This window comes from Macrotis lagotis, chromosome 1 (assembly GCF_037893015.1).
Source record: "Macrotis lagotis isolate mMagLag1 chromosome 1, bilby.v1.9.chrom.fasta, whole genome shotgun sequence".
Classification (NCBI taxonomy): domain Eukaryota; kingdom Metazoa; phylum Chordata; class Mammalia; order Peramelemorphia; family Peramelidae; genus Macrotis; species Macrotis lagotis.
In genome coordinates this window covers 412,073,478-412,098,805 of record NC_133658.1, presented here as the reverse complement: position 1 = coordinate 412,098,805, position 25,328 = coordinate 412,073,478, and the positions used below count along the sequence as shown (strand labels likewise).

The following is a 25,328-nucleotide window of genomic DNA, read 5'->3' as shown; positions in this document are numbered from 1 at the left end:
ACATAAATTAGTTCTGCCCTCTGTACCCCTTTCCTTCCTCATCTTTTATATCGAAGTCCCTGTCCTTAAGACAAAAGCTCATAATCAGACTGGGCACCTTACCCACAGAATTGCTAAAAGAAAGTGGGCTTGATTCTTAGGAAAAGACTAACTTACCTAATAGCCATGTGATCCAACTTGGTTTGTTTGTTCTCAGTTCAGCCCAACTTTTTTGCTAAGAACATTGATACCAAGCTTCAGATCCTAGGAAATGCTGCCCCATACCCACCCCTGAACTTGCTGTTCTGCTGTATTTACAACTGTGTTTTTCATCTGCTCCATTTCCTTTGTGCAGGTGATATACCACTACCATGCAACCTAGTGCCTAGACCATAGTCAGTCCTTTGAGGGGAAAGTATATGAAGGGATAAAGTGAGTTTAGAAGCAGAGCAGGTAAAAACCTTAAGTCTGGCCCCAATGTGACCACTGTCAGGGAGCTGAGAGTCTGCTTTCCATAACTAGAATACAGGAAAAGGAAAATACTCATAGTAATGAATCTTTTAGAAATAACCTGAAACAACAGTATAGAGCAGGGATCACATATAGGCCATGGAAAAGAAAAGCCCAGGCCTCTTCAATCAAAGGGAAGAGAAAGGTATAGCATTAGCTGGAAGTAGCCTCAGCATGGTGGTGTCTTATCACTAGTTAGAAGCAAATCTGCAAGTCCAACCCTCTTACCCTGGTTCTAATCCCGAGCATCACCCATACAAAAGCTGCTGACTTCTCCTTTCTTCCTTTGGGGCACCTTTCAGAGAGTGCTAGTCATTAGAATGGAGAGGTAGAAAAGAAGAAATGGTCTTCTGCTCCCTCTTGACCCACACACTCCTTTTCTGCTTCCTCTTTCCATTATAGAGAAGACATGGTTTTAAGACTGGGTCCTCCTCAGGGCACTAGGAAAACAATACTACCTGTTTCCATAGAGCAAGTTTCCTCACTTAGATACTCAGAAAATCTATCCCATCATCTACTATATCAGCCACAAGGAACCTCAGCATTTTCCCTCTGCTGCCCCAGATTACTTCTTTGCCTAGAAGTCAGGAGCAAACTCCAGGAGGAACTTGGGGCTATGAGGTTTCTCTTTCTCAGTTGCCATAGTTAACAATAGTACTTATTATCCTTAGTGCCCTTCACAGACCCATAGAGTGGCAGAATAAGTTACATGTCTATTTGATCTGAAGGTAGTGGTAGGTAACATTGGTGTTCTCAAGCAGAAATTCACTTGTCTTAAGTTTTCATCTTAACCCACACCATTCCTTTCCCTGCCTTGCAGTTAGTGGCTTAGGGTCTCTAGACCCTAAGGGGTCTAGGAGGGGAAAATTGGGTATAAATGTTTTCTGCCCATCATGGGTTTTATTAGGGTCATAAGAATAAGAGCAATTTCCAAAACATACCTTACCTCCCATATACTCTCCTGAAGTGGTTCTGAGGAGGAGGGCTTTCTCAAAGCACTCTATTCTCAGACCTTATAGGTCTGAGCTCAGCATTTCCTCAGACCTGAAGCTGGGAGTCAGTGTTGCTAAGCCAAGAAGTTGGGCTGAGCTAAGAACCAGCAGGATACAGTTAGGGTCAGGTGGGCTATTAAGAAACCAGAATTTCCCTTGATGTTTCATCATGCTCTGTTTTAATTATGTTTAATTAGAATTTGGTTGCCAGGGAATTTTAACTGGACAGTGAAAAGATGCTTCATGATCCACAAACATGGTCTTTGTATTTCATAATCTAGGCTACCAGTAGCTTAGCTCTCAATTGTGGTCTGGTTCAGTATCTATACACCATCTGTCCTTTTCAGTTAAAGAATGTAATAAAGGTTTGGGTACCTTGAGGCCTGTAAAACTTTTGACTAAGGTATTTATAGCTACCAAACCAACTTGCCTCTGGTAGCATGGATATACCATTTTAATGCTTTACGCCTGCCTTTCTCTTTGTAGGCTTTGTAGTGGCTGAACTGCTTATGTAGGTCCACAAAACACAGAAAAGTGTCAGAATAGACTGAACTGAGGAAGACCAGAGAGGAGAAAAATAAATGGTGGCAAACAGGCCTCCCTTTAAGCAGTCTGCATTTACTACTCTGATTTTTGTTACAGTAGTGGTTCCATGATAAAGCAGCTCAAGTTGAATAACTGATTGAAATTGAGGAGGCAAAGGATGGAGGGCAGGGCAGATGCCTTCCTTTAGGACAAAGAATAGAAATGCTTTCCTGCATTTCAGATGGTGGTGGTTGGGATAGCCTGATATATAGAGGCTACCAGAGAAAGTCCTAATGTGAAGGGTGGAGTTGTCCACCACAGGATAAGACCATGGATGGAGATCATTACATGGTGACCTGGCCTCAAGTCAGCCTCTTGCCAGAATCATAGGTAAAGGGTTCTGATGAATCAGGCAGGCTATTTCTGGGAATGAAGGGGGAAGGAAAACCCTGCCTGAAGTTCAGGCAAGCAATCATACACAAGAAAGGAGTAGTCAGTTGTTGATTTAGTGTTCATAGAAAGAGGGAAGGAAGCATGTTAAATTATTCATCCAAGGGTAGTTAAGACTCATTGCCCATATTTTATTTTAATAAATTGTATGAGGCTGAGGTCTTCGATGGCACAGTCTAGGAAGATGAAATAGATTTTTGGAATGAGTACATAGTGAGGGTGAATCTTTTACTGAACCAAAAGTAAGGAACCTTACATTCTGGAAAAATGCTTTGAAGCCCCTCTTTACATTTTTCCTCCTGTGCAGGGATTCATTCCCTAGAGGAATGATTCTAAGAATCCTTACATTGGTTCTGAAACCAGTCTTAAAGCAAGCATGTCTCATACATTTTGTTCTCAGGTTCCCTTCATATTCTTAAAAACCATTAAGGATGCCCCCCCCAAGAGTTTATATATTAAATATATCAATATCTTATTAAATATTAAAATCTCTTAATATTATGAAACTAATTTTGACCTCACATGGACCACTTTTACACACCCCCTCCAACCCCACCCTCTGAAAGGGTTTTAAGGGGCCCCCAAACCACACTTTGAGAACTCTGCCCTGGAGCACTATCAACAAAAGAAGGTTAGAAAATTATTTTTTTTTTTAGGTTTTTGCAAGGCAAATGGGGTAAAGTGGCTTGCCCAGGGCCACACAACTAGGTAATTATTAAATGTCTGAGACCGGATTTGAACCCAGGTACTCCTGACTCCAGGGCCAGTGCTTTATCCACTGCGCCACCTAGCTGCCTGGGTTAGAAAATTCTAAGAGACTCAATAATAAAATAATTTTTCTGGTTACTGTTTCTTCCTATGTAACCTAGAATTCTCAAAAGGAGATATAATAGGGGAAAAAATATAAAAATAGACCAGAGACAAAAGATGACAGACAAGAGTTGTTGGGATTTACTAGTGAGCATGAGGCTCAGCTTTAAATAATATTCATTCAGAGTGAAAAATCATCCTATACTGATTAAAATAACTACATTGCAATTATCTGTATCTCTCTTTGAAGGGTGCAAGAGTACTCAACTCATGAAGGGGCATTAGCATTTTTGTGTGTATGTGAAAGTTCATATTCATTATCCTTTCTCTCTTTTTCTTCCCCAGTGTATGTGGTGGAAGACCAAAGAAGGGATGACACAGGCCAAGCTACCTGCCTCACAGCTTGCTGGACTGCTCTCTGTTGCTGCTGCCTTTGGGACATGCTCACTTGACCAGCTTCAACCTCCTCTTACCAGAAGGCTTTGTATCCTCAACTGATGGAGTTCTGAGTCCTGATCTCTTTCTACTGCTATAATGAATGAAAAGTTCTGCACAGATATCTCAACTACAACATAATGGAATCCTAGATTATTAGTAATTTTTTTGCTGTTTAATTTAGTGATCTTTTTTGATGCTCATTTTCTAATTTTTTTGTTGTACTTTAACAAATGTGCTAAATGATTTTTTTGGCCAAAGGCTTGAATATGAAATTTATATTTATCATTTTAAATTGTACTGTTCATGGCAGTGGCAAATATGCAACAATACAAGCCACTGGGTGATTTCTTTCCTAAATCCCTAATTTTGTTTCACTACTTAACTCCCTTGTCAATAAATTTTTCAAAAGTCCCAGTGTTTATATTGATACAATTCAAGATAAGATCAGAAATCAGAACTCGAATTTATTTGCAAAAGTTTGTGAATAATATCGTAAGTTCTAAGTAGTATATGTCCTTAAGACTCCAGAACAGCTTCTCTTCATTTACTTAATCATTTAAAAACCAGGATAGGGGTGGCTAGGTGGCTTAGTAGATAGAGCACCAGCCCTGGAGTCAGGAGGACCTGAGTTCAAATCTGGTCTCAAATGCTTAATAAGCAACTAGTTACGTGATGTTAGGCAAGTCACTTAACCCCATTACCTTAATTAAAAAAAAAAAAAGAAACTCAAGCAGTAAAGATGCTTATTATTTATGGGGTGGACTAGATACACCCTTAGTTCTCTTCCAATTCTCAAATTCTGGGGTTGCAGTTTGTTCAAAATTATACAAGGTTCAAATCTAGGTCGTATAAGAATATCATTCTTTCCAGCATACTTGGTCTAATAAGACTCTGATAACCACAAGAGAACAAAAAAGACACAATCCCCAATGCTGCATAATAGAGAAAGGAGTCAGAAACATCAAGTCCCAAACTGTATTTACTCATTTTGAAACTGTAAAATTATAGTGTAGATAGAAAAAAAAAGAAAAAAAAATCAATATTTAAAGTGGCAATGACATAAACCTAAACAAGGTGAAATCTATTCTTTTAATTAACTTCTAAAAATTGGCTTTAAAATTAACAGCAGAGTAATTAAATAGTTTTGAGCAAACGAGCAAAAATTAACTCAAAAGACAATAAAACATATCAGGGTAAAGATCTTTGTGTAGATCACATAACTAGTTTCCAATCAAAGCAAGCATTTATACAACTAAGACAATATAGATACAACTGAAAACCATAAAAGCACCTGGACAGGGGCGGCTAGGTGGCGTAGTGGATAAAGCACCGGCCTTGGAGTCAGGAGTACCTGGGTTCAAATCCGGTCTCAGACACTTAATAATTACCTAGCTGTGTGGCCTTGGGCAAGCCACTTAACCCCGTTTGCCTTACCAAAAAAAAAAAACCAACCTAAAAATAATAAAAACCAGGATAAAACTGAGTTTGGTTGCCATCTAGAAACTGGGAGACACCTTAGCTTCTATGTTGGTCACTGGCATCAAGCTAGTTGGTAGGCTAGGATGAAGCCAAGGAAAATATCCTTGAACCACATCAGCACCCAAGACCAGGAACAGAACTCAGCATTCCCCCCCACCCCCTCTTGGCCACTCTTGCTGGTTTAGCTGTTATGCTTTCTGCTCAGCTCCTCCATAGCACCAAGTATATGATATGTCAAGAGTTCAAAGAGCACTAGGCTAGGGAAGACCTACTCTTAAGTCCTCACCCCACAAGGCAAATCATCTGTTTCTTCTCTGTAAAAAAGATATCCTTCCACCTAACAGAAACAAATGAAGGAATGCAAATTGCTTTGCAGATTGCTGCTCAAATATATGGTGTTAGGAGCACAATAGATACTGTTCCAGCCTCACTCAGTGTGTTTTATTTCCTTCCTTCTTTTTCTCTGATGCTAACTTCTGTTTCTAGGGCCCCTAGAGGGGCTCAGTCTGGCAAGGTGCTTCAGAGGTGACACTAGCCCTCACAATATCTTGTGTAACTGAGCAGGTGGCTAAGTTGGGTTCATTCTTCATTCTTGGGACGGAATTCTCCAGATACTCAGAAGAAAACAAGGTCCCTACAACATAATCTGCCTCTCAATGGTAATCTGATCCTTAATTAATATCAAGTTAAAGTACATAACATATCCCAGCTCTGGCCACTATGTGGCACTAAATCATCATTCATGAAGGAGTCTACTCAATCTCCCCAGTCTTCTCAGCTGAAAATACTTTACTTGAGCGGCAGCCCCTGTGGTAGAAATATTAACAGCAAATCCCTAGTGTTAAGGCAGTGAATGCAGAGAAATGATTTCTATACTCTGAAAAGAAGTCCTTGTCCTTATTCAGGAGAATGGGGAAGAATTATTTCCATAGTCTCCAAATTGCAATATAATTTCCCAACAAGGACCTTGACAGCATAGTGTCAAGAGTATTGCTGTGTAAAATGTATTGCTGCTGGTTGGACATCCAATTCTTATTATACTGAAGCCCTAGCCTTGAGTCTTTCTGTCTAGAACGTCTGGACAGCAAAATCTTTTCAGATTTGATGCCAGTAGGCTCCAACTCTAGCACAGGGCCTTCAATGGAAAAATCAGACACAACCTTATTTTTATCCTCTAAAGTCACAAAGGTTCAAAATCCACAGCTATTAAGAGTACAAAAACAAATCACTTTCTTATTTATTCACCTAAACAAGTGAAACCCCTCTTTTCATCTCTCATTCATGTGCTACATTCAGAAGCAGGATAGGGAAATTTCTCAAGAGTTGAGATTTTTCTCAAGGTAACAGAAAAGAATGGGAATTATAAGTAGAGATAGAGGGCAAATAACAGAGGATGGAAGACCTCTTGAATCAGAATAGATTATTAAAGCTAAAGGAAAGTTCAAATCCACCTTCTCATTTTACAAATTGGAATCTAATGCCTAGAAAAGTACATTGAGGACAAAAAGTGATTTAAGCACAAGAAAAGGAAAACCTATATCAAAGGAACATGAGGAAGTAATAAAAATACAATAGAAAGAAAATAGGATGGCAAGAAATCTTGATTTTAGAAGAATCAGAAATATCCCTTCCACCCCCTGAGCAGCAAACCCCTTCAGTCATAGGAAAAGTAGACTTGAAAGAAGGGGATGTATACTTTTTATTTGTATAACAAAAATGGTAACATTGGAGTTACTGGGGGGGGGGTACCTCCTTTGCCTAGAGCTCTCCCCCTCTCACCCTCACCAGATCATGATCAAACCCCAGGTCAAGGATATGCAATTGGCTCAGCCAGAGATGCAGTGAAGGCAAAAAAAGTCCAAATAAAAGCAGTTTCCAAAACGTCCTCCAGGTTAAAACACATCAGTATCTACTGGTCTGTCCCACTCAATGGGAGTAGAGGAAGGGGGTAGAAAAAAGTTTCTCATGGTACTTTTTACTGTGCCCTTCTGGCCATCAGCATTTCCCGAATGTTGTCCTCTGCATCCTTCACACTGCGCTCGAGATAGGATTTTCTCTGCTGTAAAGTGAGGGGGGAAAAAAAGTACAATTAGAATCAGGATATTAGTAAGCCTTGAGGGGCAGTACAGTCACATTTGTCCCTCAGTCCAGCAAGAATGTCCAGCTACTAGGTAGATATCTTCACCTGCCTCCAGTAAGACACTGGGACCTTCTCTTCTCAATGCCCAACATGCTCATGCCTGAAGGCACTAACTCAGGGGCCTGAGTACTCATGGGATGATTTTCTCAAGAGCCAATTTGGAGTAGCTAGGTTGTGTGGTGGATAGAGCACTGGTCCTGAAGTCAGGAGGACCTGAGTTCAAATACAACCTCAGACACTTAATGATTTCCTAGCTGTGTGGCCTTGGGCAAGTCACTTAACCCCACTGCCTTAAATAAAGAAAAAAAAAATAAAAGCCAGTTTGCCCAACATGGGGAAGAAAAACTTGGAATAAGTTTAAGAAATCAGAATAATTTTAAGTACCTAACCAAAGCTACAACAGAGGGGTAAACGCCTGATTGTCCAGGAGTGAGGGGTTACTCAGGAAATCTAATGTGTAGGTTGGGAGACTGGCAACATAACTCTACCCTCACAAGGAAGTTAACACTAAAAACAAGTGTCTTGAAACACTGAGGCTGCAATAGACAAAGGCCAGGAAATTCCAGGACAAAGCTCCTGCCCCACAGCAGACTGTCTCCTCTCAAGGTTTTCCATGGCCTGGGCCAGGCGCCTGATGAATGCAATAGCATCAACAACACTTTTAAAAACTGTGCCCGGAGTCCAGCTGGTTTTAGGACACCAGTTAGACCACACCTCACTAACAAAACTTCTCATCCCCACTGAAATCTACTATTTTAATTCCCTTAGCACACGCCTGAACTCAAGAGCAAAGAACAAAGAGTTTAAGGCAGGTTCAGAAGCCATATTAAAATGGTCTGCCTATGGACATTCCAGATGTCTCCAGCTCCTTCTCTAACTGCAGACTTTAGATATCAACAGAAACAGAAAACTACTTAACTCTCATCATTATTTCCTATGGTTTGAACTTTTTTAAGAACCCAGTCCCAATTGTGCTGCCATCCTCAAGAGATCCAGGTCTCTGGAGATATTTAAATAACAGTCCCTCACACCTACTCTAAGATGAAATGGAAAATTCATATTGCTAAAGCACAAGAAGTCTCCCCCAACTATTCTCTCTCTAGAATATTTTCTAGTAGTCTTTCTCTAAAGTCTTTGTTCTGACTTGATGACAATACCAGTTCTTAAAGGGGAGGAGACAATGCCCTGCAGTGAAATCCTTCTGCTTTCATTCTTACCAAAGGCTTTACTGAAAGTGATATATTTATCATTCCTTCTCAAAGAAGATCATGTTATCTGGGAGGTGATACCATGACATAAGTGAATTGGATTTGAGTGAAGGGATGCTGTGCTAAGTTACCAGCCTCGCTTTCTCCTTTAGTGCCATCTGCGGCCATATTTGCAGAATGACTGAAGATGACCCTGGATGTCTCAAGATTAAGGACTTGACCAAGATCACACAGCTAGCTAGTAAATGTGTCAGGTTTCTGAGGCTGGGATTTGAACTCAAGTCCTTCTTACTCCAAGGCTGGTGCCTCCATCCCCACCTAGCTGCCCTACTGAAGGGCTGACTACTTTCTAGAGGAAGAGTACACAGCCCTAGATGGAATCCTCCTTGAAAGTATAAGAGCAGGACCCCTCTCCTTACCCTAGACTGGACTGAATAGTTTGAGGAAAATAATTGTTCAAGGTATAACTGATAGTTAAAATTGTACTATATGATGAATCAAAAACTGACCTTGTTAAAAGCCCGACTATGAAATTTTGTCTTTGTTATTAAACCTATGAACTGTAAATGAAATGGTTTGGGTCAGAGAGACTTTTCATAAGCAAGATGTAACTATCCCTTTGTATTTCTCTATAAATATGCTCAGAATTTAATTAATAAATAGACTCTTAAGAGAGCTCATTGGCTAGAATGCAAAAGTACTGATTTTATTTTTTTTCCCATAGGGGCTGAGAACTAGCTCATGGACACAGAAAGAACCAGTGTTAAAGACCCAAGGTTTCCTGTAACTGGCAGACATTTATTAAGTGTCTACTATGTGCCAGGCAGATCAGGATGTCCCTCCACAACACATCCACAAATTAATGGTACCCTCTAAAACCTGATTCCTGGGAATTCAGGTTTGCAAAGTCAAGTCTGTCAGTTCAAACATCTGGGATGAAGCACAGATTTATGGCAAAGGGAAATAACTCCTCAAAAAAAATTGTGTTTCAGAAATACCCTTGGCCTTCTTTTCCCTTAATCAAGTTCTTTCCCTGCTTCATTCACTTCTCCCCACATCCACCATATATCATCCCTCCTCTCCTACCACTCACTTAACCAAATATTTGGCATTTACCCAAAGTATTGACTATTGTAATGTCTAATTGCACCTTTTGTCCTGTGTTTCAGTATCTTGTCTATCCACTCCAGGTCTCAAATTCCTTTCTATAACCCAACAAAATCTTGAACAAAGGGCTTACTCAATATTTTATAGTGGTTGTGATGACATGTAGGAGTTGCAAATATATTACTGTCACTAAGTATTTTCATTAAATAACTAAACATATCAGTGCCATATTACAGTGGGAACGTAAAACTTCCTCTGTTAACTAAGGAAAGATAAACAACCCTTAGACTTTGCTTTTGATGAGTAAAAAAAGGAGCTTAATATAAATAACTCCTGACACATCACTAAAGAATGTATTGCAGAGCATGGGAGTTGCAGCTCCGAGACCTAGCCATGTGCCATCTGGGCAGAGTGTGGGTCTCAACAGTGGATGGGTCAGTGAGTCAGACCAGCATGGCTAAGCTGCATGCCATCAGCAGACTGCTAGACCACCACATGCAATATTTATGCTGAACAAAGTTTTCTATATTATATATCCAATCTTTTCATATAAAATTTGTCACTTCTTCCTAAAGTTGGAGGAAATCAACACCATACTGCACATCCTAAATAGGCTTTTTACAATAGCCTACAGAAGTATCCCCCAAAAGTCTATAATGGAAATCAGAAGCCTCAAGAATAAAAGCAACAGAATTTTCTCAATTGTATGTATAGTTGTTCATAAGGGTTTTGTTTTTCTTTTGCAATGGGAGGGAATAGAATAAGAGGGAGAGAAGGTGGATTTTCAGTAACTGGAAAAAAAATTATTCTTAAGAAAAACACTTTACTTAGAGTCACCAAAGGTAATTTGAAAAAAAAAAGCTAGGAATCAATGGCTGCAATGGTCTCTCCTCTCACTATGCACGTTATTCCTAAAATCATCTCCTAAGCTCAAAATAATTTCCATTGAGTTATCTCTTTAAAAAGCAAACAGGTATGTGATGGTCATGGGCATGAGAGTTTAATGTACTCAACCAGCACAGACTGAATAGCAGCTTAGCTTAGCCCTCTCTGGCTAACTAGGTATTACTCAGGCTCAAAGGGGGCAAGAGGAGGAAGATGCCAGCAAATCTCCTCAGTCAACTTTTTTTAGTAATGACTGGCTAGAAATAGCCTCCCCTAACTTCAGAAGTTATAATGCTTGTATCCATACTTCTGCCACATCATTACTGGGGAACCCCCAAATAAGGACTAACACAGCTGCACCCTCTGGCCCTTTATCTGACCTGCACTTAAGAGAAGAAAAAGCACTAAACACAGCTGAATACACACAAGAACAACTGGGCTATGTAATTATACCATTTGAGTCAGAGGTTCTATTTCAAGATTAGTTTGTATCTGGCTTAAGAAATCTCAGAAGTAGAAAAAGTACCTATGGACCTCTAATTAATGTCTCAGCACCTTACTAAATATAAATATTTCTTTTAGGTATCATCTGCTAAAGGGATGCAAACATCACATTTCCTGGAGTAATTTCCACCATTCATATGCTCTTAAAATTCTTTACAAATAAAAAAGAAAAATTCTGCTCTGCACAATTTTCCTTATGGACACTAATTAAACCATCAAATATTTTTAAGGTAAAAATTTCTAAGTAAATATGATCACATTCCTAAATGTTATTTCTTTTAAATTAAATGTAACAATTCCCCCTTTACCCTAACAGAACTGTGTACTGATGTTACAAATAGTGTATTCAGGGAAAGGAACACATTCCATAATCCATTTTTCATACAATATCAGATTTTTCTAATCAGGCAAAGCCTCTACTAATTTTACTTTAATTAAACCATGCTCCAAATTCATTTATTATTTTTTTTAAAAGTGATTTCCTAAGGGTAAATGTGTGTTGAAGAGATAAATGGACCTCCCTGATATTGCCCTTCACTACTCTTCTCTTCCTAGAAATGGTTCTCAGTGTTTCAGATATTCCATGGTACACACTTCTACGCACATTGTTGTTTAGTTATTTCAGTTGTGTCCAATTCTTCGTAACTCCCTTCAGGATTTTCTTGGCAAAGATACTGGAGTGGTTTGCCATTTCCTTTTCCTTTCTCATTTGACAGATGAGGAAACTAAGGGAAACAAGAATTGAATGATTTGCCCAGAGTCACACAGCAAGTGTCTTGAGGCCAGATTTGAATTTTCAAAGATGAGTTTCTCTACTCCAGGCCCAGTACTCTATCCATTGCACCACCTAGCGGCTATAGCACAAATTTAATATTTACCAAAAAGGAATATTGGCAAAATCAAGACCTTTCTCCCATGGGGAAAGCATTTCATTATAAAGGAATATAATATAAACTCCAAGTGGACTCTCCAACACCATTCCAATTCTCCTTGTGCTAGACGACTAAGGAACACCGGAAGAACAAAGCTGCAAAGGCTATTAAAAAAACCAAGAGGAGCAAGGAGTACTAAATAAATCTCAGATGGCCCTCTATACCAAAATTATCCTTTAGAGTATTGGAAATAATTTGCCCTTTTTATTTAGTACATGGCTGACATAGTAAGCATAATTCCCACAAAATGATAAATCCTTTTCTTCAGCAACTTCTCTGGTTGGCATCAAGAAACCAGAAACCTCTGGGTGCACTGATGTCCTCACAGTGTCTTATGCCCTGACATGAAAAACTGAGATTTCCTGTTAGGGGTTCAATGTGATCAAGAGGAAATGGTCATTCTTGAAGTCATTGCTCATCAACCAGTGGTTCCTTTTTCTAAGAGTCACTCTGTAGGGGGTTGTTGTTTCATTCTTACAATTAGAATCTTCTCATGAAGGAAGAGGCTAAGTCTTTAGAACTTTTCTATTATGACACAACCTCTCAAAAAGAATCCTGATGTAACTCATCTTGTGATATCTTTCAGTGGACTTCTCATGAAGGAAGAGGCTAAGTCTTTAGAACTTTTCTATTATGACACAACCTCTCAAAAAGAATCCTGATGTAACTCATCTTGTGATATCTTTCAGTGGACTTCTTTTTCTAGGAACAAGATCTTTCTCTTTCTAGACTTAATACTTCTCTCATTTTCTTTTTTTTTTAAGGCTTTTTTGCAAGGCAAATGGGGTTAAGTGGCTTGCCCAAGGCCATACAGCTAGGTGATTATTAAATGTCTGAGACCGGATTTGAACCCAGGTACTCCTGACTCCAGGACTGGTGCTCTATTCACTGTGCCACCTAGCCGCCCCCCCCATTTTATTTTTTAAAGATTAATAAAAAAATAGAAAAAAAGATTAATCAGGGAAGATATGAATCAGAAGGAGATGGAGGGATACATCTTAAAAATCCCCTTTTTCTGTTCCATCTTTCAATCTTTCACTTGAGTGACCCCTTGCTCTTAGCAAAAAATAGCCTTTGCTTTTCTCCTGGCTGTCTTTATGCTTTCCCATTATGTGAAACAGCACAACAGTTAATTCATTAAAAGATGGTGCCTGCAGCCTACATGGATGGATCAGTTTAATCACTTTAACAAACAGATCAAGACTTCCCCAAAGGTTCAAAAGGCACACCTTGTTAGCAAGAAAAAAAGAGTGGGAGTTTTTTTTCAATGAGAAATGTGGTAAATGTGGTAAAAAAAAAAAAGCAAATGGGGAAATGAGAAGAAAGTTAAAAAGCATAGGAAAAAAGGAATAGTTGTGAGGAGGTCAGAGCAGTACAAAGCTCTGAGAGTGAGGACAAATAACCATTTGGAGTCCAAAAGGGTAGAATCTGGCAAGGAAGTTTGAATGAAACTAGAAAAGGAATGAGATCTCAACTCATCTCAGATCCAAATAAACTGTTGCACATAATGACTTCACTCTAAAAGATACACCCACCCATCCCTAATAAGCTAGGGAACTCATCATTTACAACAAACCAGTCAAATACCATTCTACAGTTCAAAAAGGTTGGAAAATAACAATATTACTACCAAAAAAAGTGAATGGAGATGCTCCATAGGGCAGGGTTAAAAAGTGTTTAACCAGAAAAGAACCGCAGTGCTACCTTTTCCAATAACCAAAAAAACTGTCTCTGCAGTAAGAACTGAGTTCAAATCTCAACCTCTAATATTACATTATGTGCCTTTAGGAAAGTCAACTAATCTTCCTCAGTTTCCTCATCTGTGAAATAACAGGGCTATGCTAGCTAGCTTCTGAGGTCCCTCCCAGCTCTAGATCTGATTCTATGATCTATGTACGGATGAACAAGGACAAAGTGTAACTTCGTCATAAGAGCATGAATTCTCTGCCCTTTCACAGTTACAATGATCGAAGGCAGTAGAACATCAAATAGAATGACCTATCACTCACCGGCCACCATCTGACAGAGTGACTGCTAAGCCACTTCTCACAGCCCTGTTGGAGGAGGAGAAAGTTTGGAAAGTACACTTTAAAAATTCCCATTTCTCCATTAAAGAATTCCTCTTTGATGATGTGCCTCACTGGTGTCAGGGGTATCATATCTAGGTCAGTGGCATCTCCCCCCTGTCTCCCTAAGAGAGATTTTTCAAAATCAAAGGTAAAGCTCTAAAACCATGCTAGAGATACACAAGGGCTAAAGTTATACAAATGCATCAGAGGACACAGAATAAGAATTCACAGTTAATTAGCATATTAAGGTCTACAAGGCATTTTCCACACAACATAATTGTGAGTTAGTTATGAAGACTGAACTCTAGAAAATCCCAGGGGGCAGCTAGGTGGTGCAGTGGATAGAACACTGGTCCTGGAGTCAGGTACTCCTGATTACCTAGCTGTGTGACCTTGGGCAAGTCATTTAACTCCACTGCCTTAAATAAAAAATAAATAAAAAGAAAAAATTTAAAAAGAAAATCCTGTAAGAAGCTACAAGTCTCTATTGAACCTAAGGGAAATGTGATCCCATCACATCCTCCTCCTTCTTCCCTCCTACCTCTTATCATGTACTCTGCAAACCCTCCCTGATATCATAGTCTTCTTCAAGAACAAGGACAAAAATCAACCTCTGTGAGGAGTAGGAATGGCCACACTGCTGGCAAGTTGTGCTACACAGCTCCTCTTTTTATTTCTATTCTTCCTTCCTTCTTTTCTTCCTGTAAGTATGGGTGCTCTGCCCAAAGGCCTGGTTTTCTTGGCATTTAAACATGACCCAAATTATTCTGGCTTTCCTTGACTAGCCAACAATGGGTCTCAGCCTAAGCCCACTTGGTCTTACCTTCCCAGCTTAATTTTTTTGGAAGTGGTCATTCCTGGCCTCTGCCTCATCTCTCTCTTAAAGACTAAATGGGCATAGCCTCAGTCAAATTGTGACAAATTGTTTTAAATGGTCAAGGCCTCCCACTGCATCCAGGGCCATCTTTAGTCATCCTGATTCATACCTGGCCGCTGGACCTATGGAGAAAGTGAGGCTGGTAACTTAGGACAGCACCTCCTCAACTCAAATACAATTCATGTGTTTGTCATGGCATCACTTCCCTGATATCACAATCTTTGAGAATGAGGAACAAACATCAACCATTTAATCAATTCTGCAGACCAGTGGCCTTTGGCTGTTCCTTGCAAAAGATGAATGCATTATTCTCATGCCTGAAATACTCTTCCTCATCTTTACCTCTTTTCTTCCACCTTCTAGAGAAAGTTGTGCCTGATCTCCTGTAATGCAAAGGTCTTTACAATATTAATCATCTCATCTCCAATTTAAAATGAATGTGTTTTCTCTGTATGTGGTTGTTTTTTCCAAGTTGTCTACTCCATTGGACTGAGAGCAGGGGCTGTCTTCTGGTCTTTTCCCCAGCACTTAGCAAAATGCTTGACACATACTGAATCTTATTAATGCTTACTGACTGAGTCATCTAGAGAATGCATCTAGAGAAGAACAAATAGAATGGCAAAGGGTCTGTAAATTATGACATATAAGATAATGAAAAGCCTGTCTTCAAATAGAAGATTTTGATATAAGTATTTAAAGGAAAGGAACTAGAACTAAGTAGAAATTCAGATATTTTTCATGCTGTAGTAAGAAAGAAAGGAAGGAGCCAGAAAACCTACTATGTTCCAGACACTGAAGCACATTGCAAACATTACAAATATGATCTCATCTGATTCTTTTTTTTTATTTAGGTTTTTGCAAGGCAAATGGGGTTAAGTGGCTTGCCCAAGGCCACACAGCTAGGTAATTATTAAGTGTCTGAGACTGGATTTGAACCCAGGCACTCCTGACTCCAGGGCCGGTGCTTTATCCACTGCGCCACCTAGCCACCCAATCTCATCTGATTCTTACAGTAATTCTGGGAGATAGGCACTCTTATTATCCCCAATTTACAAATAAGGAAACTGAGGCAGACAGATGAGTGACTTGCCCAAGGTCACCCAGCTCCAAAGAACAATGAGACCAAATGTAGACTCAGGTCTTCCAGACTCCAGGTCTGGAATTTTGTCCACTGAACCATGAAAGAAACAATGATTCCAGAGATGTAACCAGATAGATACAATTTAAAAAACAAAAATAGTAACTAAAATTCCATAGTGTCTTCTGTAACAACCCTTGAGTAAATTACAAGTATTATTATTTCTATTTTTAGCAGTTGTCCTGGGGAAGGATAAAGTGATCCAGTGAAGCTTCAGTGGGCAGAAATAGGTACAACAGACATAAAAATAATCTCACTTCATCTGTAGTGTTTTAGGCAAATTTCAGCTCAATATCGTGAAAAATCTGTCCAACAGTTAAAAGCTATCCAACCATAGAACAAGTTATCCTAAAAAATATTACAGTCCCAGGTAGGATGACTACTTCTTGGAGACGCTGAAAAGGAGTTTTCCATATAGGCTAAACTGTAAGACCTATAAAAAAGATCAAGATCATTAATAATGAGAAATATATACTGGAAAGAGCACTGGCTCTAAAATCAGATGGCTTGGATTCAAATCCTGTCTCAAACACTAGCTATATGACCTTGAGCACTCAAACTTTTTAGAGCCCAGTTATTGAGGGGTCAGAGCCAAGATGGCGACAAGAAGTGATCCAGTCTCAGGCACTCTCTGATAAAACTTGAAACTAAGAATTCTAACTAAACGTTCCAGAGACAGAACCCACAAAGGGACCCAGTAAGGCAGTTCTCCTACTCAAAGTAACCTGGAAAGGAGCAGAAAGGTTCTGCTCCCCAGGGTTGGAGGGGCGGCCCACCAGAGCAAAAGAACTTCAGCCTCCGGGAGGCAGCCCCAGGGCGCTGGGAGCTGTGGCTCACAGCAGCAGGGGAGTCTCCTGAGCTATACCCCAGGGAGCACCAAGCACAAAGTGGGGGAACAGCGGGGGACCTCTGCCAGAGGGAGCACGTGGAGCCCAGCCCTCAGGGTACACAGCAAGCAGCTTGGTCTTTCAGCAGCCCTGATCTGGAAACAGAAGCAGGCGGAGCCCCCAGGGCATGAGCCCATTGAGCTGAGGGAGGGGAGTCAAGAGAGAGAGACTGCAGAGCTCTGTCCTCTGCCCCTGGAACAGGACTCTGGGGCTCTGACCACATTCAGATCCTGATCACAGTCTAGGCCCCCCCCCCCCCCACAGAACAGCAAGGGCCCCTCCCACCTCAGCCCCATGGCAGAGGGGGGCCACTTATGGTCATTCACGGACCAGGAGGGAGTACAGAGCCTCACACACTGAGACCCCTGTGGGAGTGTCCCAAAATCTCAGGAAACACCCCCAAACCAGGCCCAGGCTGGGAAAATGAGCAAGCAGAGAAACAAGAGGAAGACCACTGAGAAATATTTTGCATATGAGCCCAAGAAGGATCAAAATACTCAGTCTGAAGATGAGGAAGCACAAGCTCCTACATCTGAAGACTCCAAGAAAAACAGAAATCGGGCTCAGGCTATGACAGAGCTCAAAAAAGACTTTGAAAATCAAATGAGGGAGTTGGAAGAAAAACTGGGAAAAGAAAGGAGAGAAATGCAGGAAAAACATGAAAATGAAGTCAGCAGCTTAGTCAAGGAAATCCAAAAGAATGCTGAAGAAAATAGCATGCTAAAAGCCAGCTTAGATCAAATGGATAAAACAGTTCAAAAAAGTTATGGAGGAGAAGAATGCCTTTAGAAAGCACAATTGGCCAGATGGGAAAAGAGATAAGAAAACTCTGAGGAGAACAAATCCTTCAGATAAAGAATAGAATTCAGGAAGATTGATGAATTTACCAGAAATCAGGAATCAATACTTCAAAACCAAAAAAATGAAAAATTAGAAGAAAATGTGAAATATCTCATTGAAAAAACAACTGATATGGAAAACAGACTTAGGAAAGATAATTTAAAAATTATTGGAATACCTGAAAGTCATGATCAGGAAAAGAGCCTTGACATCATTTTCAGAGAATTACTACAGGAAAATTGCCCTGATATTCTAGAAGCAGGGGGCAAAATAGAAATGGAGAGAATCCACTGATCCCCCCGAGAAAGAGATCTCAAAAAACCAACCCCTAGGAATATTATAGCCAAGTTCCAGAACTCCCAAGTCAAAGAGAAAATATTACAAGCAGCCAGAAGGACACAGTTCAAATATCATGGACCTACAGTAAGGATCACACAGGACTTAGCAGCAACTATATTGGAAGCTCGTAGGGCTTGGAATATAATATACCGGAAGACAAAAGAGCTTAGAATGCAGCCAAGAATCAACTACCCAGAAAGGCTGAATGTCCTCTTCCAGGGAAAAAGATGGACTTTCAATGAACCAGGGTAATTTCAAATGTTCCTTTTGGAATGGCCAGAGCTGAACAGAAGGTTTGATCTTCAGATACAGGACTCAGGTGAAGCATGGAGATTGGAGGAGAGGGGGAAAATATGAGGGACTTAATGATGATGAACTGCATGTATTCCTGCATAGAAAAATGACACTGATAATACTCATATGAACCTTCTCAGTTAATAGAGCAGGTAAAGGGAGCTTTTATAGTTGAAGCACAGGAGAAAGCTGAATTCGAAGATAAAATATGGTGTAAAAATGGAGTCAATAGAGCCCAGTTATTTCTACCTCTTAAGATGTAATGATTTTTCAAAGCTAGGCATCTAAATTCCTTGAGGAGGATATGGTATGAATAGTTTGCAATTCAAATCATTAAAACAAAGACCATTTTGAATGAAGTAAATCAATGGAAAAAAAATAACCACCTGCTAAGCATTTACTTTGTGCCAAACTGTACAAAAGGACAGATATACAAAAGTACAGTTGCTGCCCTCAAGTAGCAGACCTTCTAACCAGGAAGACAAGTTTTGTACTCTAGCAAGTCATAAATGTGCTATAATAAAGAGAGCAAACCATTCCCAAAGATCCTGGAAGGTAATTTTGATATAAAAGTATCCTCTGCAATTTTTGTCTCTATTGCCTTTGCAAACTACATTAGGAGATTTCTCAAACATTCCGAATGAGACCCGGAACTCTGAGAACACAAATGGTAGCATTCTAGGCAAATAGGGCAAATATTTTAAAATCCACTTCCAATTCATTTTAAAAAAAAACTGAACTTTGCACAGATTGGCAGGTTTGCAGTTTGCCTGAATTCATCTGGACAAAGAAGTAGACAGGCTGAAGTGCTATAGAGGATATTAAATAAATTATGCATGATTAGTTTCTGCACTTAAGAGTCTCCAGCATAAACAAAACACATGTTATTAAGGAGTCAGTATGGCTTGTTGCATAGTGTACTGGGCTTGAAGACAGGAAGACAAGAAGACAGGAGTTCAAAGCTCACCTCTAATACTTTGGAATTTAAGCCCAGGGGCGATTCATTTGATCTCTGTGCCTCTGGCAGCTCACTAGAATTTATTTACTATCAAAGTTGAAGAATTGGCTCACACCTGGGGTTACCTCTGCTAAAGAAATCACAGTTCTTGCAGTATCTGATAAACATGTTCTAAAGTCAAAGTTTGTGTCAGTTTGTAAACAGCATTGCCACCAGTATTAATATAGTGTATACCATGTCATGTCAACTTACAGTGGACTTGGAGTCCAGAAACCTGGAATCAAGTCTTTGCTCTGTCACTTTAATAAATTACTTAACTTTTCAGTCACTATGTCCTGATCTGTAAAATGGGAATAATATTCTACTTTCTACTTCACAGAGTTACTGCTAGGAAAGCACTTTGTAAACTGTAAACAAATGTGCACTAGGATCATTACTACCCATTAACTAACTGCTAGAATTGTTACTCCTATCCTATTAAAAGGATTACAATTTAATTAGAAGTATTTCAGGGGGTGGCTAGGTGGCACAGTAGATAGAGCACCATCCCTGGAGTCAGTAGTACTTGAGTTCAAATCCAGCCTCAGACACTTAATAATTACCTGTGTGGCCTTCAGCAGGCCACTTAACCCCATTGCCTAGTAAAAATCTTTAAAAAAATCAAATGAAATTTAAAAAGTATTTTTGTATAATCCCATCTTTTATGAAAACAGAATACATTTGCAGTGTAAAATGAAGATATTCAAAAGGAACAACTCTTGTACAAGAAGCTTTTCATCACTCAATTTTTTATTAATTTTCTTTTCAAGTATCCACAGCCAAGAAAAGTCTACTCTGACAATTTATTTCAAAACCAAATGATGGAATTAAAACAAACTTTTTACTACTTCAGGTGGTATATTCTTTTTTTTTTTTTTTTTTGGTCCAAGGGAAGGAGCAAGATATTCAAAAGAGCATTGTTATTTATCCCTGAGTTTGGTCTGTAGGCAAGGAGAGGAGGGTGTGCCTTATAGGGAGAGGAAGTGAGGACAACACCTTTGCATTCCTAGCAGGTAAGGTATAGCTGACTCAAAGGTGAAAACCAGACAGATGTACAGGTAATGCTTGCGTGGTAACTGAAATGAAGATAGTCATAAAACGAGAGAACCCAGATAAGGTAAAAGGTGGAAGAGACCTTAGAGATCATTTAGCCTAATCTCCATTTTACAGATGAAAACACTGAGGCTTAGAGAAAAGTAAGGCCTACTACAAGAATAGCATAGCTATCAGGAATAATGATATCTCACTATACTCTGCTCTGGTCAAAACTATTCTGTAGTATGATGTTCAAGTCTTGGCCTCATGGTTTAAGAACATTAATGAGGTGGCTAGGTGGCTCAGTGAATAAAACACTGGCCTTGGAGTCAGGAGTACCTGGGTTCAAATCCAGTCTCAGACACTTCATACTTACCTAGCTGTGTGGCCTTGGGCAAGCCACTTAATCCCATTGCCTAGCCAAAACCTTTAAAAAAAAACCACATTAATAAGCTGGAACATCAGTGGGGCAGTGGACAGAGCACCAGCCCTGGAGTCAGGAGGACCTGAGTTCATATTCGACCTCAGACACGTAACAATTACCTAGCTGTGGGACCTTTGGCAAGTCACTTAACCCTACTGCCTTGCAAAAACTTGGAAAAAAAATAAGTTGGAACATCAAAAAGCCAGAAGAGTACTAAGATGGGGATGAGTTACAAAGATCAGTCAAAAGAAATAGGTATAATGAGCCTAGAAAAGGCTCAGGGGAACATGATAGCTCTCTTTAACATATGAATAGCTGTCATGTGCCAGGGGAAACATTTGTTTTATTTAGCCGCTGAGAGTAAAACCAGGAGCAAGGGATGGAAATTGTCTTTGTTGACTCATTCTACATGACCCGTTTGGGATCAAGAAAATGGCTGAGATCAATTTAAGCATTTGAGGAAAAGCTTCCTCATGAGAGGAACTCACAATGATAACTGTCCAAAAATAGAAGGGATTATCTCAAGGGGTGATGGGATCCCCCTCCTTAAAAGTCAAGCAGATGGGGCAGCTAGGTAGTACAGTGGATAGAGCACCAGCCCTGGAGTCAGGAGGACCTGAGTTCAAATCTGGTCTCAAATGCTTAATAAGCAACTAGTTACGTGATGTTAGGCAAGTCACTTAACCCCATTACCTTAATTAAAAAAAAAAAAAAGAAACTCAAGCAGTAAAGATGCTTATTATTTATGGGGTGGACTAGATACACCCTTAGTTCTCTTCCAATTCTCAAATTCTGGGGTTGCAGTTTGTTCAAAATTATACAAGGTTCAAATCTAGGTCGTATAAGAATATCATTCTTTCCAGCATACTTGGTCTAATAAGACTCTGATAACCACAAGAGAACAAAAAAGACACAATCCCCAATGCTGCATAATAGAGAAAGGAGTCAGAAACATCAAGTCCCAAACTGTATTTACTCATTTTGAAACTGTAAAATTATAGTGTAGATAGAAAAAAAAAGAAAAAAAAATCAATATTTAAAGTGGCAATGACATAAACCTAAACAAGGTGAAATCTATTCTTTTAATTAACTTCTAAAAATTGGCTTTAAAATTAACAGCAGAGTAATTAAATAGTTTTGAGCAAACGAGCAAAAATTAACTCAAAAGACAATAAAACATATCAGGGTAAAGATCTTTGTGTAGATCACATAACTAGTTTCCAATCAAAGCAAGCATTTATACAACTAAGACAATATAGATACAACTGAAAACCATAAAAGCACCTGGACAGGGGCGGCTAGGTGGCGTAGTGGATAAAGCACCGGCCTTGGAGTCAGGAGTACCTGGGTTCAAATCCGGTCTCAGACACTTAATAATTACCTAGCTGTGTGGCCTTGGGCAAGCCACTTAACCCCATTTGCCTTGCAAAAATATAAAAAAAAAAAAAAAAGCACCTGGAAAACAGTGAAAATACTGAACAAAACCAAGAGCACAAAAGCAATGAAACCACAGAAGTAACATCTGAATCTTATGTGCTACCTAGCTAGTGTAGATTATCAGAGAACAAAGACAAAAATCAAATATACCACAATATAAATTGACTATTGTTTTGGGATTTTTTTTTTTTGCAAGGCAGTGGGGGTTAAGTGACTTGCCCAAGGTCACAGAACTAGGTAATTATTAAGTGTCTGAGGTCGAATTTGAACTCAGGTCCTCCTGATTCCAGGGCTGGTGCTCTATCCACTGCACCACTTAATTGCCCCCTCAACAGACTATTTTAGAATTTTCCTAAAGGTAAGCATAAAGACCTGTTCCAAATTAAACTTTTGATTTTTTTTTAAAAAAAGTTAGTGAATAGCATGAATAGGCAAAATATCAGAATACTACCCACTAAGTCAAAACTAAAAACTTTTAGGTTAGAAAATTACTTGAGATTTTTCTCATATGTTAATTTGAGGTGGCATGTTAAGAGGCAGAATAAATATCTTGCTTGTTTGCTCTGACAAACCTCCCTAGAGGATGACATAACCATTGCTTCAATTTGGGGGTGAGGGGGTGAGGGGGAGGGTGATATGGTTTGGACTGTGATGAAATCATTCACTAGTACAGAGAACATAATCTAACAGATGTCACTTGTCCCCAACTCCACACCCACCAAGTTACCATAGATACAGAGAAAACAGAAAGGAGGTTAATATGGTTATTAACTCTGATCTAAGTAGCTGACATAACACTAATTAAAGTTATAATGATATTGAAGTAATAAAAAACACCCAAGGCATATTTCTTTTTGAAAATATGATCCAGGAGTACAGTTTTCATTTTCTTTCTTTAATTTTCAAATCTTTCTCTTTATATAAAGTTAGGAAAGGAGAAATAATCCACAATCTCCTCGGCTACTGTATTACCCTGAGGAGTTGGGGGAGGGGGAGTAAAAGAGAAAAAGGTCTGTCATTTTAAAATAAACAAATATATATATATATATATATATATATATATATATATATATATATATATATATATGTGTGTGTATGTATATAGGAACTAGTTGTGAGGATTGTCCACACTCACAGAATAACTATTTCTTCTCTTTATTTCAAATGCTTTCAGACAAAAGTATTATGCATCTGGAATCTTGCATTCCTGCCATTCCCTATCTATTCTTTGGTATTCCCATGCACATAAAACTCCAGTTTCTTTTACATAGGCAAAGTCAAGTTGTAAAAATCAAGATAGTGTCACATAGGAGTTTATCACCAAGTTGCCCATGGGGGGCACTTTTGTATTCCATCCCTTTTTCAGTTTCTTGTGTGAAGTGCCTTTGCACAAGAGAACTACAATTCATGGATGCTAAAGATTATCAACCTATTAGCTCATAGTTTTGAACAAAGGATTAACACAGCCCCCAAGCTTTGAAAGATCCTACAAAGAGTAACTATGTTTATACCCCATGCATAAAAGAGGACTTTATAGGCAGCTAGGTGGCACAGTGGATAGAGTATTAGGCCTAAAGTCAGCAAAACCCATCTTCCTTGAGTTCAAATCTGGCCTCAAACATTTACTACCTGTGTGAAGCCAACAAGTCACTTTACCCTGTTTACCTCACTTTACCTCTGTTCCTCATCTATAAAATGAGCTGGAGAAGGAAATGGCAAACCACTCCAGTATCTTTGCCAAGAAAACCCCAAATGAGGCTTCAGCAATATGTGAAGTGAAAATTGCCAGAAGAGCAGGCCAGTTTTTCAAAGAGGCAGAGAAACTAGAGACCAAATTGTCAAAAATTGTTGGGTTATGGAGAAAGCAAGGAAGTTCCAGAAAAACATCTACTTCTGTTTCACTGACTACATTAAATCTTTAACTGTAATTATACAAATTGGGGAAAGTCTTCAAAGAGATGGAAAAATACCAGACCATTTTCCTGAGGCTGTATGTGGGCCAAAAAGGTAACAGAACCAAGCATGGAAAAATTGTTTGGTTTAAGATTGCAAATGAAGTATTGACAAAGCTGTATATTGTCACCTTATTTAACTTATATTCAGAGTACATTATGGGAAATGCCAGGATGGATGAATCAAAAGCTAGAATTAAAATTGTGGGGCAAAATATCAATAATTTCAAAAATGCAGATATAACCATTAATAAAAAAAGTGAAGAATAATTAAGAAAGCTCTTGATTAAGATGAAAGAGAAAGGTATAAAGCTGTCTTGAAGCTTAAAATTAAAAAAAAAACCTAAGATCCTGGCAACTGGTCCCATCACTTCCTTGTAAATATAAAGAAAAGAAATGAAAAGGTCAGATCATATTTTGGGATTCAAAAATCACTGTAGATGGCAACTACAGCCATGAAATTAAATGATGTTTGCTCTTCGGAAGGAATACTATGGCAAATCTGAACAGTAGACTAAAAAAAGACAGGTATATTACTTTGCCAACAAAGGTCCATATAATCAAAGCTATGGTTTTTCCAGTAACAATGTGATCCTGAGAGTTAGAATAAAAGGAAATCTGAGTGCCACAGTATGAACACTTTCAAAATGGATATTGGAGAAAAATTTTGAGAATCCCTTAGGAAACAAGAAAATCAAATTAGTCAGTAATAAAAGAAATTAATTCATCTTTTCACTAGGTCAAATACTAAAATTGAAGCTTAAATACTTTGACCACATAAAGAGAAAAATCAAACTTCTTGGAAAAGACCCTGATGTTGGGAAAGACTGAAGACAAGGAAAAGGAGATGGTAGAGGATGAGATGGATATAATGTCATGAAAACAAAGCACATGAATGTGGGACAGATTTCGATAGATAAAAAGAATAAAAGAGTTTGACCCATGGAGGTCATGAAAAGTTAAACAGGACTGAACTACTGAAAAACAACCAAGGACTTTAGGTAAATAATTAGTCCTTTTATTCAAACTAATTTGCCTCAACAACAAAAGCATAAATACTGCAGGTATTCAAATGAAGGA

The 25,328-nt window shown here is 39.0% G+C and overlaps 2 protein-coding genes across 6 annotated transcripts in view; one reads left to right on the top strand and one right to left on the bottom strand.

The window, feature by feature from the left end:
* CYSTM1 (cysteine rich transmembrane module containing 1) overlaps positions 1-4,115 on the top strand; it is a 101,223-nt gene extending 97,108 nt beyond the window's left edge. For all 3 annotated transcript variants that reach the window (XM_074212851.1, XM_074212850.1, XM_074212849.1), the window contains exon 3: positions 3,612-4,115. In XM_074212851.1, coding sequence (XP_074068952.1) covers positions 3,612-3,718 — 107 coding nt within the window. In that variant the 3' untranslated portion in view covers positions 3,719-4,115. The remainder of the gene's footprint in view (positions 1-3,611) is intronic.
* Positions 4,116-6,865: 2,750 nt separating this feature from the next.
* PFDN1 (prefoldin subunit 1) overlaps positions 6,866-25,328 on the bottom strand; it is a 119,286-nt gene continuing 100,823 nt past the window's right edge. For all 3 annotated transcript variants that reach the window (XM_074212848.1, XM_074212846.1, XM_074212847.1), the window contains one exon: positions 6,866-7,242. In XM_074212848.1, coding sequence (XP_074068949.1) covers positions 7,076-7,242 — 167 coding nt within the window. In that variant the 3' untranslated portion in view covers positions 6,866-7,075. The remainder of the gene's footprint in view (positions 7,243-25,328) is intronic.